The 14992-nt window shown below is 38.5% G+C and overlaps 1 protein-coding gene across 1 annotated transcript in view; it reads right to left on the bottom strand.

Moving 5' to 3' along the window:
* The window catches only part of CFAP299 (cilia and flagella associated protein 299), a 719586-nt gene that overhangs the window by 425160 nt on the left and 279434 nt on the right, over positions 1-14992 (bottom strand). The window contains exon 3 of the mRNA XM_070372982.1: positions 3125-3215. Coding sequence (XP_070229083.1) covers positions 3125-3215 — 91 coding nt within the window. The remainder of the gene's footprint in view (positions 1-3124; positions 3216-14992) is intronic.

The following is a 14992-nucleotide window of genomic DNA, read 5'->3' as shown; positions in this document are numbered from 1 at the left end:
TCCTGAAATAAGTTCCCCAGCCACACAAAATGCCACCATCATCCCCACCTGTTCAAATGATACACCTAGAAGGCATCCTAATTTCCTCTTTCTTTAAGATTTTACATCCAATCCATCACTGAGTCTTGTCTGCTTTGCCTCTAAAACATGGACACGATTCAGTTGAGATGAACTTCCATCTATCTCAACTACAACCATGCTGTTTTAAGAGCTTCTTCTTTTGCTGATTGACTAGAAGAGCTCCCTAACTTATCTGCTTGCTTCTGCTTGACTTCTTCCCCATATTATCCTACTGTACACAGCAGTGGTGAAGTCAATCTAAAGTGTAAGCCAGATCATGTCACTTCTCTACTTAACATCATCCATCCATTGACTTCTTATCACAGTAATAAAAGAATAAATATAAACATTAAAAAAGAATAAAATAGAAATTCCTTATAACCTGTATGGTCCAGCTTCTGACCTTCTCTCTGACCTCATCTGTCTTTATAATCTCCTTCAATAACTGCCTTCCAGTCATTTCAGTTTTCTTATCATCTCTTGATTATGCCATGATTGCTGTTATCTCGGGAGATTTTAATACACGTTCCTTCTTAATGGGATATATTGCACCCTCTCAAATATTTATCTCTTTGGGATATCTTACTCTTCACATTCCATGACTATCTTCCTCATTTCATTCCAGTCTCAACAGATGTAACCTCTTTAAAGTGATTTTCCTATACACAGTAGCTAAAGCATCCAACCACTGTCTGTTCAATCTCTATATCTGATATTCTAATTCTGTGCTCTTCATAGCACCCATCCAACGTTGAAATTAACTGTTCCATTTTTGTTTTCCTCACCTAGAAGGCAATGGCACCCCACTCCAGTACTCTTGCTTGGAAAATCCCACCAACGGAGGAGCCTGGTGGGCTGCAATCCATGGGGTCGCTAAGAGTCGGACACGACTGAACGACTTCACTTTTCACTTTTCACTTTCATGCATTGGAGAAGGAAATGGCAGCCCACTCCAGTGTTCTTGCCTGGAGAATCCCAGGGATGGGGGAGCCTGGTGGGCTGCCATCTATGGGGTCGCGCAGAGTTGGACATGACTGAAGTGACTTAGCATAGCATAGCATTCTCTATCTCGCGCTCTAAAATACAAATGCTTTAAGGTCACAGATTCGTCAGTATCGCAGTGTCCCAGAGACTAAAACAGTTCCAGGCTTGAGCAGGTGCATAAGAAGCATGAGATTGGAAAATAGATCAGAGGCGGCCAAGAAAATGATAACAGGTATTATCATTTAAGAGGCTGTTATAGTAATATATTTAAGATGTGATGGAGGTTTGAATCTAGATAAATGCTATTTGAGACGGTGAAAAGTGATGTAATTTGACATATTTAGAAGAATTTAGTAGCTCATTCTGGAGAAGGCAAAGGCACCCTACTCCAGTACTCTTGTCTGGAAAATCTCATGGACGGAGAGGCCTAGTGGGCTGTAGTCCATGGGGTTGTGAACAGTCAGACACGACTGAGTGACTTTACTTTCACTTTTCACTTTCATGCATTGGAGAAGGAAATGGCAACCCACTCCAGTGTTCTTGCCTGGAGAATCTCAGGGACAGGGGAGTCTGGTGGGCTGCCATCTATGGGGTCGCACAGAGTCGGACACGACTGAGGCGACTTAGCAGCAGCAGCAATAGCTCAAGTCAACATGCATGAGTAAGAATTAAGAGTTTATTATAACTTACATACTTCTGATTGAGTAAATAAGTGAATGATGCTGTTATTCATTGTTAAAGGAAATACCAATGGGATAGAAAGGTTAAAAAGGCATTTTTGAGAGGCATTAGACCATTTCAGAACAAACCATGGGCCTCGGGTCTCTAAAGCTGTTTGTGTTTTTTGGTGGTACTGCCTAACCACGGGCCATTTTTCAACCCTGAGAAACCTGACTTCTATCCTTACTATGGATGGAATTTGTTCTTGTCAAGTATTTTTTAAAGTAAATATTCCCAAACACAACAGATCCTTTTCCAGACCTATCCTGCTTGATCACTGATGATCATTTGCTTTTTCTTGAAGGTCCTTACCATGGATTACTATGACACCACATTTTTCTACGTGTCTTCCTCCTTTCTAGCTGCTCTTTCCATAAAGGGTCAGATAAATTCCAACTTTTCTGTTGTGATTTACAAAATCCCCCAAGTCTAGTGTCCACCCATGTTTCCAATCTCACCTCTTTTAAATTTCACTCTGCCCACTTCCATCAAGAAATTTTCCCTGATTTCAAGTCCAGGATCATTCTATACAATTACCTAACCAAAGAGTGATATTTTTTCTTTCTGAGGTACACTGAGGATTTTATCTGCATGTGACATCTTCCAGTGACATGATAAAAAAATACAACTTTTTTAATTAAGAAAACTTTGGTAAAAATAGACACTCTTATAACATATTTTCCTGTTGCTCTAAAATTTGCATCCTGCTACTTCTGATTCTTTTCCTGTAAGTCACTCATTACAGTTTCAGCATGAATATTTGTCTATTTTTACATACAGAAGACTGTTATCACCAGTATTATATTAGTAAAACATGAAAGTAAATATTCCAAATAATATTAGCAATTTTAAATATCTGATTTAGCACAAGTTTTAATAAAGCAAAAGCATATCCTCCTTGGATGACTCAAAATCATCTCTCTCCATTATGTGGTTTCTAACACACCTCCCAACATAGGACTATAGGGAAGACTCTATCTTCTAGAGACAGCATAAAATCAGGTATGCAGTGGGAAAACCTTCAAGATGAGTGTTAAGAGATGAGGCTAAAAAGAAGCAGGAAGTTTCAGCATAGCAGTAGCACAAAGTTGGAGATGACAACCAGTCTGCCACATATAGGCATTTTCTCCACAACAAATATGCAGAATGATACTAATATTTTTCACCATGTAGCTACTTCTACAGATATAAACTGACATAATTTTTCCACATATATTCCAATAATAAAGAGCTCTGTTATATCCCTAATGAACTACCTTTCAGAGACAGTATTTAAAATTATATTATTAACTAACTAGATATTACATACTAATGTGCCTTTAAGGTATACGTTTTTAATCTCTGAATGAAATGTACTCACGCTCACTTTTCCACTGCGATTGTCTTCTTCTCTCACTGCCAAAGCCTTCAGAAAATTATCATGTAGGTCTTTACCAGCACTTGTTAGTGTCCTAAAAAAAAAAAAGCAGATCTCCAGTTATAATATATTAGCTAAACAAATATATTGAAAATAATCTGGGTACAAAAAAACAGCCTTCTTTATTTCAAGTGACAATTCCTTCAACATGAAAACTACAAATAAACAGTATACACAATTCACAATCATTATAATTATACATAATTATAATAAACTATCAGATTCTTAAATTTAATTTCATACAGTTATAGAGTCTTTATTTTAAAATAACTGGAATCAAGATTATAAATAATATCAATACTCATGCCAGATATAGTTAATTGCACTTACATGTCCATTTTATTCTTTTTATCATGTCATGGAATTCAAACTATGTACTCTCCTCACTATCCATAATAATTTAAAATGGACTGTAATCTAAGCACAATTATTTAATATAATAAAAGTAAAATATTAGCCACTTAGGCCAATTCAGTTACTGGAATAGAACACTATTTTAGCTCTATGAGTGGAGATACTCAAGGCAAGACAGGAAACCAGGTTATCTTTGTCAAAAAAAAAGAAAGTATTAAGAATTCAAGAGAGAAATTACTTTCTCTGGAAATAAATTTTTAAGGAAATTTATCACAATGATCTTGATCAAGCAACACTGAACCACAAAATAAAGAGTGAATTCAAAAGTGATTACAAAATAACAATCCTTTCTTTATTTGGCAATATTCTATACATTCAACAAACATTTCTACTGTGTGTCTATTATGAACCAGGAACTATACTAAGGACAAATTAATGAGATATGATTCCTGCTCTCAAGTTGCCTGTGGTCTCATAGAAGTCAGTAGATACAGAAACATTATAATATTACACTGTGTGATAAGTATAATAATAGAGATACGGATGGATTTTGAGTTCATAAGAGAAATATCCTAGGTATTCGAAGAACAGTCAACTTAGTCTTAAGCTTTAAAGCTATCATTGAACTAAACATTAAAAGATGAGACAGCATTAGCCAGTTGGAGGGTGAGGGTAGTGGAAGAGGGAAAGAGTTATGAGTAATTACAAAGGAATTCAAGAATAGAGATGAAAATCTGTACCCTTGAAAGTGGAAGTTAGTCCCTCAGTCATGCCTGACTCTTTGTGACCCTGTGGACTGCAGCCTCCCAGGCTCCTCTGTCCACAGAATTCTCCAGGCAAGAATACTGGAGTGGGTTACCATTTCCTTCTCCAAGGGATCTTCCCAACCCAAGGATCAAACCCAGATCTCCCACATTGCAGGTAGACTCTTTACCGTCTGAGCCACCAGGAAAGCATTGAGTAATTATTAAAAAATTAATTGGGTAATCATTACCCTTGGGTAATTTTTTAAAAAATCAGAGAGTAAGTACAGGAAGGGAGGGAGAAACCATATAAAATTAACAAAAGCTAACATTTTTACAGACATACTGTTGTAAATATTTAGTAAAAGTCACTCAGCTAATTTAGAGCAGATCTATTTTCAAACCTAGGAAGTGTGGTTCTAAAACTCATTCTTATAACCAACAGGCCATGCTGCCTTTCCAGGAAGCCCTTATATGCTACATTAAGGAGCCTGAACCTTGTCTTCTAGGACATGTTGAACCACAGGGTCATATGCAAGGAAATACGATGGTCAATGTTTTATTTTAGTTATAGCATCCAGTGGTTGTGGTAAACATAACCTGGAGGAGAAGCACACTGGAAATATTAATTAGAGAGCTTTGGTAAGAGATAATGAAGACATGACTTAAAGCAGCGGTGGTAAGAATAAGAAGAGGTAGATTTGGGAAGTACTTAATAGGGAAATAGACCTGGGATTTCTTTTTCTAAAAAGTTAAAGAGAGATTATTACCAGGTTTCTTTAAATCAATATGGGCATATACAGCATGTAACCTAATGATTATTTTGTTGAACAATACATGCAACTTATTAAACTAATCATAACTTGTCAGCTTCTTCTTTACTAGTTTTATATGCCTTGGCTTATAGTATCAATGGACTTCCCAGGTGATGCTAGTGGTAAAGATCTCACCTGCCAATGCAGGATATGTAAGAGAGGTGGGTTCAATCCCTGGCTTGGGAAAATCCCCTGGAGGAGAGCATGGCAATCCACTCCAATATTCTTGCCTGGAGAATTCCATGAATAAAGGAGCCTGGTGGGCTATAGTGCATGGGATCACAGTCAGACACGACTGAAGTGACTTAGGATATGTATACACGCATAGTATCAATATCAACTAATAATCAAAACACCTGTGTGTGTGCATGCTCAGTCGCTCAGTTGTGTCTAATGCTTTGCAACCCAATGGACTCTACCCCACCAGGCTTCTCTGTCCATGGAATTTTCCAGGAAAGAATACTGGAGTGGGTTGCCGTTTTCTATTCCAGAGGATCTTCCCAACCTGGTGATCAAATCCATGTCTCCTAAATCTCCTGCATTAGCAGGTAAATTCTTTACCACTGGGCCACCGGACATCTAACTATACATAAAAATAACTACTAATTGGTACTAAAGGAGAGAATCATGCGTTTGAGAAATTTTTCAATCTGTTGCTCTATTTAAAACTAAGTCTTCCATATTATAATACACCTATGTACTTCTGCCATTAAATCTCCAAAATATCAAATTATTTTGTCAGAAGCTTGCCCAGAGAGAAGTATTGCTTCTCCAGTGCTCACAAAATAATCCTCTCTTCACTTCATCACTTTCTACCTAATTTCCTACTTATGATAGGAAATATTTAAAACCACAATGAGTTAGAAATTATCTGTGAAGTCTGAACAGAAAATTAGTTTTACAAGTGTTTCAGTTAGGACTGGTTAGCTTATACTAAGCTAACAAATACCCCAAATCTCTGTGGTTTAAAATTACAAATGATTGTTTCTCAAAAAGCTGTGCATCCACAGCAGGTTGACTGTGGCTCTTCACCGTGGAGGGATGTACTGGGAGGCTCCTGAAAATAACCTCTATTTGAAACATCTTTGTTACTGTGCAGAGGGAACACCATCACTTGCTGGCTCTTAGAACATCTGCTTGTAAGAGACTCATGTCACTTCCACTCTATTTTATTGGAGAAAGCAAGTGCCACGCCTGAAATCAACAGAATAGAAAAGGATAATCCTGCCTACGGAAAAGTAGTAAATATTTGTAAACAGTATCCCATGTACCCATTGCCTTCAACAGCATAATCAAAGATGAGTACATAGCTCAGTAAACAAGAGCAATAAAGAAAAGAATTCCTGAGCAAAATTTAAAGGTACAGAAAATGTGTTCATGCAGTTGATTGCATTTTAACCAAATAAAGACACTTTTGGACAGTATGATCACTAAACTTAGCTCCACAGAAGAATATCTTTCCGCAGATGCACAGAACATCTAAAAACTATGGTTGAAGAAATGAGACAGACTTTGGTCTGTGTTCTTCTGTGATAGCTATAGACACTTTTTGGTTTTGCCTTCCTGACAACCTTCACATTTTTTGAAAACAGAACCCTAATTTTTATTTGGAGGGCTTCCCAGGTGTCACTAGTGGTAAAAGAATCTGCCTGCCAATGTTGGAGATATAAGAGACGTGGGTTTGATCCCTGGATCGAGAAGATCCCCTGGAGAAGGGAGTGGCACTCTACTGAGTATTCTTGCCTGGAAAATTCCATGAGCAGAGGAGCCTGGCGGGCTTCTGTCCATGGGTCACAAAGAGTCAAGACACGACTGAGCGGCTGAGCACACATACACTTTTTATTTGGAAAATGGTCCTTCTCACATTCTTTGCTCTGGTGACACAGTCAATGGTACCCACTCACTCACAACTCTTACCTCCCAAAGCTCAGCTGATGAATATGCCTCAAACTTACCTAATGTCACGTCACCTCATGGGAATGCATATCATAAAGAGAGAGATCCAAGGTTGCGAAGAAACTGGAGTTGTACTAAGCTGAATTAAGCTGTCCTTAATTCCTACTAGATAGCCTCATCATTCAACTTTTTCCTCAAATCCACAATAATCAGTATCCCTCCAGTAAACCCCCTTTTTGATTTAGTTCATTGGAATTGGTTTCTATTGTTCACAAACAAAACCTAGAATTGATATGATGGGTATCCAGCTAAGATACTGCAGAGCAACAAATATTGTTCGATTCCACTTGTACAAGATACCTAGAATAGTCAAGTTAATAGAATCCGGAAGTGCAATAGTAGATGACAGGGTCAAGGGGTCAGAGGGGAGGGAGGGGGAATGGGGAGTTAGTGTTTAATGGGGACAGAGTTTCAGTTTAGCAAGGTGAAAAATTTGGGAAACAATGAGTGGTGAGAGCTACACAATAGGAATGCACATAGCACCACTGAACCATACAGTCAAATATAGTCAAAATAGTATGTTTCATGTTATGTGGATTTTACCACAATGAAAAAAAATTTTTTTTAAGTTACTTTAGCGGGTGGTCCAAAGATGGTGCAGGAATAGGATGGGGAGACCACTTTCTCCCCCACAAATTCATCAAGAGATCGTTTGAATGCTGAGCAAATGCCACAAAACAACTTCGGAACACTGGCGGAGGACACCAGGCACCCAGAAAGGCAGCCCATTCTCTTCGGAAGGAGGTAGGACAAAATGTAAAAGACAAAGAGACAAAGAGTTAGGGACAGAGACCCATGCTGGGGAGGGAGTCGTGAAGGAGGAGAAGTTTCCAAACAGCAGGACCCCCTCTCACTGGCAGGTCTGTGGGGAGTTTTGGAATCTCAGAGGGCAACATAACCGGGAGAAAAAAAAAAAAAAACAATACTGAAGCAGGCCTAAAGATTTCCCTACAGTAAGTCTACTCCCCACTTTTCCTATCCCCAAACACACCTTATTTTGTTGTAAATCCTTAGAACATTACAGATAAAGTCCAATCAGATTACCAATCTCAACCCTAAACATCCAAAGTAAACATCATTATCATTTTGCACACAGCCTTCAGTTACTTTCAGTTGTTTATGCATACACTCATGTACCCATAAAAGTATATACTGTATCAATATCATTTTGTGAGTGGTTCATTTTATTATATATTTTGCAACTTACTGTTTTACTGAATTGTTATTGTTCCTAGGAATAGATGTTTATGCAAGTGTCAAGGAAGATCATATTTATTCCCAGGTTTATCAGACATGAAAAACCTCTGGAATATAAGGCTAAATAAAAAGAGTTTATAATTGGTTTCAGTCACTGTCACTTTGGGGTTTTCAATTATTTTTAACTAAGTGTTAACTTCTCAGTCATGTCCAACTCTTTGTGACCCCATGGACTATAGCTCTCCAAGGCTCTTTTGTCCATGGAGTTCTTCAGGCAAGAATACTGGGGTGGGTAGCCATTTCCTTCTCCAGGGGATCTTCCTGACACAAGTCTCCTGCATTGCAGGTAGATTCTTTACCATCTGAGCCACCAGGGAACCCCTATTTCTAACTAAACTTAATCTAAACTGATACTTTCACCATATGAAATGCTCACTCTTTCAACAAAGATGTTGTTGTGGGATTGGCTTGATGATCAAATTAGACTTTAACCTAATCTGTAATATACTGAAGATATCCCAGGAGACTGCACAATTTATCTAATTAAAATGAATTGCTTTTTAAATAGTCAAAATGTTAAGTATTTAAAATGGAAACATGAGATAATGGAAATCAAACTGAAATATAAGACAGGACATCAGTCTTTAATTCTTATTCACTTACCAACTGATTAGTCCAAGTCATCAAGTTTTTCTAAACCTGGGTTTCATGATGAGTTGAATAATCTCTAAGTAGCCTAGCAGCTGTATGTGTTAGTTGCTCAGTTGTGTCCAACTCTTTGCAACCCCATGGACTGTAGCCCATGAGATTCCTCTGTCCATGAGATTCTCCAGGCAAGAATACTAGAGTGGGTAGCCGTTCCCTTCTCCAGGGGATCTTCCTGGCCCAAGGATCAAACCCTGGTCTCCTACATTGCAGGCAGATTCTTTACCATCTGAGCCACCAGGGAAGCCTTAAACTTTTAATTTAAAATGATCATACTCCATCATCAAGCACCAAACATCATTTATTTATAATAAGTTTAAGAAATGTGACTGCCACACTGACAATACATGAAGACCATATTGTTCCTTTTTAATATTATTCAAGTCTTACATACACAGACTTAACATCATTTCTTATAACCTCTATGAGGAAGATAATAGTATTTTTGTTATACTAGGAACAGAGAGGATACAGTCTAAAAGCCCTAAGCTATTTGCAGCAGGGTAAAAAAAAGTTATATAAATAATCAATTATTATAACATGCTACATCTGAGAACCTGAAACTTCTCAGCAAGAAGAAATACTGGGAAAGAAAGGTAATACAGAGTGTGTGGTAAGGAATTCTTAAATCTTTAACATGATTTACTCTTACTTAACTAGATTTATTTAACAGTCAGTGACCTGAGAAACCTTGCTTAAATAAATATTACAAAAGGAGTCACTTCCTTAAGAAGTGAAGTATTTCTGTTACAAAATCTGAGGTATAAGTTTTAAAAAGGCAAACACTCCATCTATGTTGTTTACACTCCACCACACTTTCAAAATAGGCTAAAAGTCATATGTATGAGTTAATTTTTACCAACCTTATTTAATCATTAGCTAAATGTATTTATATAATTCTACATGAATGTCTCTAAATATATTCTTAATCCTCAAAAATTAAGCTACTGGTTTTATGATTTAATTATGTTGTTTAAATAACCCACATTCACATTTTATATTTCTAGAATTTATATCCAGCTCATTAGTACTTGTTTGAAAATATGTGTTTTTTTTTTGTTTGTTTAAAAGGATGTTTTTGTATATTTTGTATATTTGGTTTAGAAACATTAAGTGCAGAGTAAAGTAAAAAATAGTAAATGGGTAAAATATTTATTATAAAAACTCTATAATATTATCTTCTTTAGACACAAGCACACTAATTTATGAAAGAGCAGTTTTTCATGGGTAGCTTTATTTCCCATGATAAGTTTACTGAGAAAATGATTTGTAAGTATGTGTATTTGTACGGTCTCAAATAATACAACTTTGATTTTTTAAAGGCCAAAATAGAAAAAAAGTTGTTGGCAAACTTGATTAAAAAATACATAATTTCAATTAAAACAATGTGTGAATTTTTAGATAATTCATTTGAGTGTTTCAGTATGAAATGTTTTTACAGTACTTTAACATAGTCTTTTACTTTGTCAGGGAGAGATGATTCTGTACTTTTCCAGGACAACACGATATATTTTGCTTTAGTCCTTTGCATAAATTAGGAGAAGAAAAATCTTAGTTTCCCCTAAATAAAGTGTTTTATAACTATCTTTTAACTGGTAAACCCTCACTTTCCTTTCCTCAGTGTATCATTGTATATTTGCAGGGGATCTTCCCCACCCAGGGGTCAAACCCACATCTCCTGCATTACAGGCAGATTCTTTACCATCTGAGCCACCAGGGAAGCCCAATAGTCAGCTCAGACTGCCATAACAAAATACTATGGAATTTACCATACCATAGACTGGGTGGCTTCAATAATAGAAATGTATCATGTTCTGTACATCAGAAGTCTGAAGTTGGGGTACCAGCACGTTCTGTACCTGAGGAGTGCTTCCTTTAGCCTGCACCTGGCTGCCTTCTCATTGGGTCCCCCACAGCAGAGACAGAACAAGAGCAAATTCTCTGGTGTCTCTTCTTATGTGAACACTAAACCAATCACGAATGCTCAGCCATCAGAATGTCCTCTAAACCTAATTACCTCTCAAAGGTCAGTCCTCAAATACCATCCCACTGGGGGTTAGGGTTTCAACATATGACTTGGTAGGGTCAAGTGGGGTGGATGGGGTACACAATTCTATTTATAGCATGGTTTTTTCCTCTCTTCAGAATTCATTTCCCACCTTTTTTCTTGCAATATTCTGTCTTGCTTGTCTTATCACTTCTTTGGTACAACTTGGAGCTATTTCAGATTTTCTTTTATCCTATGGAGAATGTTAGCAAGTTTTAGCTCTTGAGAGAGCAACCCCACGTCCAAGGAGCAGTGGCTGCGTGGGCGCAGGAGGGCCAAGAGGAGCCACTCCACGTTCAAGGTCAGGAGGGGCAGCAGTGAGGAGATACCCCTCGTCCAAGGTAAGAGAACCCAAGTAAGACGGTAAGTGTTGCAAGAGGGCATCAGAGGGCAGACACACTGAAACCATAATCACAGAAAACTAGTCAATCTAATCACAGGGACCATAGCCTGGTAAACCAATGAAACTAAGCCATGCCCTGTGGGGCCACGCAAGACGGGCGGGTCATGGTGGAGAGGTTTGACAGAATGTGGTCCACTGGAGAAGGGAATGGCAAATCACGTCAGTATTCTTGCCTTGAGAACCCCATGAACAGTATGAAAAGGCAAAATGATAGGATACTGAAAGAGGAACTCCCCAGGTTGGTAGTGCCCAATATGCTACTGGAGATCAGTGGAGAAATAACTCCAGAAAGAATGAAGGGATGGAGCCAAAGCAAAAACAATACCCAGTTGTGGATGTGACTGGTGATAAAAGCAAGGTCTGATGCTGTAAAGAGCAATATTGCATAGGAACCTGGAATGTCAGGTCCATGAATCAAGGCAAATTGGAAGTGGTCAAACAGGAGATGGCAAGAGTGAATGTTGACATTCTAGGAATCAGCGAACTCAAATGGACTGGAATGGGTGACTTTAACTCAGATGACCATTATATCTACTACTGCGGGCAGGAATCCCTCAGAAGAAATGGAGTAGCCATCGTGGTCAACAAAAGAGTCCAAAATGCAGTACTTGGATGCAATCTCAAAAACAACAGAATGATCTCTGTTCATTTCCAAGGCAAACCATTCAATATCAGAGTAATCCAAAACTATGCCCCAACCAGTAATGCTGAAGAAGCTGAAGTTGAACGGTTCTATGAAGACTTACAAGACCTTTTAGAACTAACACCCAAAAAAGATGTCCTTTTCATTATAGGGGACTGGAATGCAAAAGTAGGAAGTCAAGAAACTTTGCCTGGAGTAACAGGCAAATCTGGCCTTGGAATACGGAATGAAGCAGGGCAAAGGCTAATAGAATTTTGCCAAGAGAAAGCACTGGTCATAGCAAACACCCTCTTCCAAGAACACAAGAGAAGACTCTACACATGGACATCACCAGATGGTCAACACCGAAATCAGACTGATTATATTCTTTGCAGCCAAAGATGGAGAAGCTCTATATACAGTCAGCAAAAACAAGACTGGGAGCTGACTGTGGCTCAGATCATGAATTCCTTATTGTCAAATTCAGACTTAAATTGAAGAAAGTAGGGAAAAATCACTAGACCATTCAGGTATGGCCTAAATCAAATCCCTTGTGATTATATAGTGGAAGTGAGAAATAGATTTAAGGGACTAGATCTGATAGATAAGAGTGCCTGATTAACTATGGACTGAGGTTCGTGACATTGTACAGGAGACAGGGATCAAGACTATCCCCATGGAAAAGAAAGCAAAAAAGCAAAATGGCTGTCTGGGGAGGCCTTACATATAGCTGTGAAAAGAAGAGAAGCGAAAAGCAAAGGAGAAAAGGAAAGATATAAACATCTGAATGCAGAGTTCCAAAGAATAGCAAGAAGAGATAAGAAAGCCTTCCTCAGCAATCAATGCAAAGAAACAGAGGAAAACAACAGAATGGGAAAGACTAGAGATCTCTTCAAGAAAATTAGAGGTACCAAGAGAACATTTCATACAAAGATGGGCTCGATAAAGGACAGAAATGATATGGACCTAACAGAAGCAGAAGATATTAAGAAGAGGTGGCAAGAATACACAGAAGAACTGTACAAAAAAGATCTTCATGACCAAGATAATACCTACGGTGTGATCACTCACCTAGAGCCAGACATCCTGGAATGTGAAGTCAAGTGGGCCTTAGAAAGGATCACTACAAACAAAGCTAGTGGAGGTGATGGAATTCCAGTTGAGCTCTTTCAAATCCTGAAAGATGATGCAGTGAAAGTGCTGCACTCAATATGCCAGCAAATTTGGAAAACTCAGCAGTGGCCACAGGACTGGAAAAGGTCAGTTTTCATTCCAATCCCAAAGAAAGGCAATGCCAAAGAATGCTCAAACTACCGCACAATTGCACTCATCTCACACGCTTGTAAAGTAATGCTCAAAACTCTCTAAGCCAGGCTTCAGCAATACATGAACCTTGAACTTCCAGATACTCAAGCTGGTTTTAGAAAAGGCAGAGGAACCAGAGATCAAATTGCCAACACCTGCTGGATCATTGAAAAAGCAAGAGAATTCAGAAAAACATCTATTTCTGCTTTATTGACTATGCCAAAGCCTTTGGCTGTGTGGATCACAATAAACTGCAGAACATTCTGAAAGAGATGGGAATACCAGACCACCTGATCTGCCTCTTGAGAAACCTATATGCAGGTCAGGAATCAACAGTTAGAACTGGACATGGAACAACAGACTGGTTCCAAATAGGAAAAGGAGTATGTCAAGGCTGTATATTGTCACCCTGCTTAGTTAGCTTATATGCAGAGTACATCATGAGAAACACTGGGCTGGAAGAAGCACAAGCTGGAATCAAGATTGCCAGGAGAAATATCAGTAACCACAGATAGGTAGACGACACGACCCTTATGGCAGAAAGTGAAGAGGAACTTTAAAAAGCCTCTTGATGAAAGTGAAAGAGGAAAGTGAAAATGTTGGCTTAAAGTTCAACATTCAGAAAACGAAGATCATGGCATCTGGTCCCATCACTTCATGACAAATAGATGGGGAAACAGTGGAAACAGTGTCAGACTTTATTTCAGGGGGCTCCAAAATCACTACAGATGGTGACTGCAGCCATGAAATTAAAAGACGCTTACTCCTTGGAAGGAAAGTTATGACCAACCCAGATAGCATATTCAAAAGCAGAAACATTACTTTGCCAGCAAAGGTCCGTCTAGTCAAGCCTATGGTTTTTCCTGTGGTCATGTATGGATGTGAGAGTTGGACCATAAAGAAAACTAAGTGCAGAAGAATTGATGCTTTTGAACTGTGGTGTTGGAGAAGACTCTTGAGAGTCCCTTGGACTGCAAGGAGATCCAACCAGTCCATTCTGAAGGAGTAATTAGTCCTGGGATTTCTTTGGAAGGAATGATGCTGAAGCTGAAACTCCAGTACTTTGGCCACCTCATGTGAAGAGTTGACTCATTGGAAAAGACTCTGATGCTGGGAGGGATTGGGGGCAGGAGGAGAAGGGGACGACAGAGGATGAGATGGCTGGATGGCATCGCTGACTCGATGGACATGAGTCTGAGTGAACTCCGGGAGTTGGTGATGGACAGGGAGGCCTGGCATGCTGCAGTTCATGGGGTCACAGAGTCAGACACAACCGAGCAACTGAACTGAACTGAACTGAACTGACCTCTTGAGATATGCTAGATTAAGTTACGACAGACAATTATTTGTTCCTCTCCAGCTATCTTTAGCAAGGTGCAAGCAATTTCAAGTCATGTAACCACAAAAAATTTTAAAAAGCCCAAATGACAGACCATAGGAATTTGCCTCAAATAGCCTAGAGAAAAACTTTCTGTTTTTTATCTTGAATGTGAATTTAAACAATAATATACTCATTATAGGATATATGCGAAATATAACTAACAAACATAAAAACAGCATAAAACTTAAATATAGTTAACCAATTATTTCAAAGCCAACCCCTGTAACTTATCACCAAGTCAAGAAACAGAGCAATGACAACGGTCTAGAACTCCAATTATTCC

This window comes from Bos mutus, chromosome 6 (genome assembly GCF_027580195.1).
Source record: "Bos mutus isolate GX-2022 chromosome 6, NWIPB_WYAK_1.1, whole genome shotgun sequence".
NCBI classification, from domain to species: Eukaryota; Metazoa; Chordata; class Mammalia; order Artiodactyla; family Bovidae; genus Bos; species Bos mutus.
The sequence above is the reverse complement of the archived record's forward strand: the minus strand, read 5'-3'. Positions and strand labels throughout refer to the sequence as shown.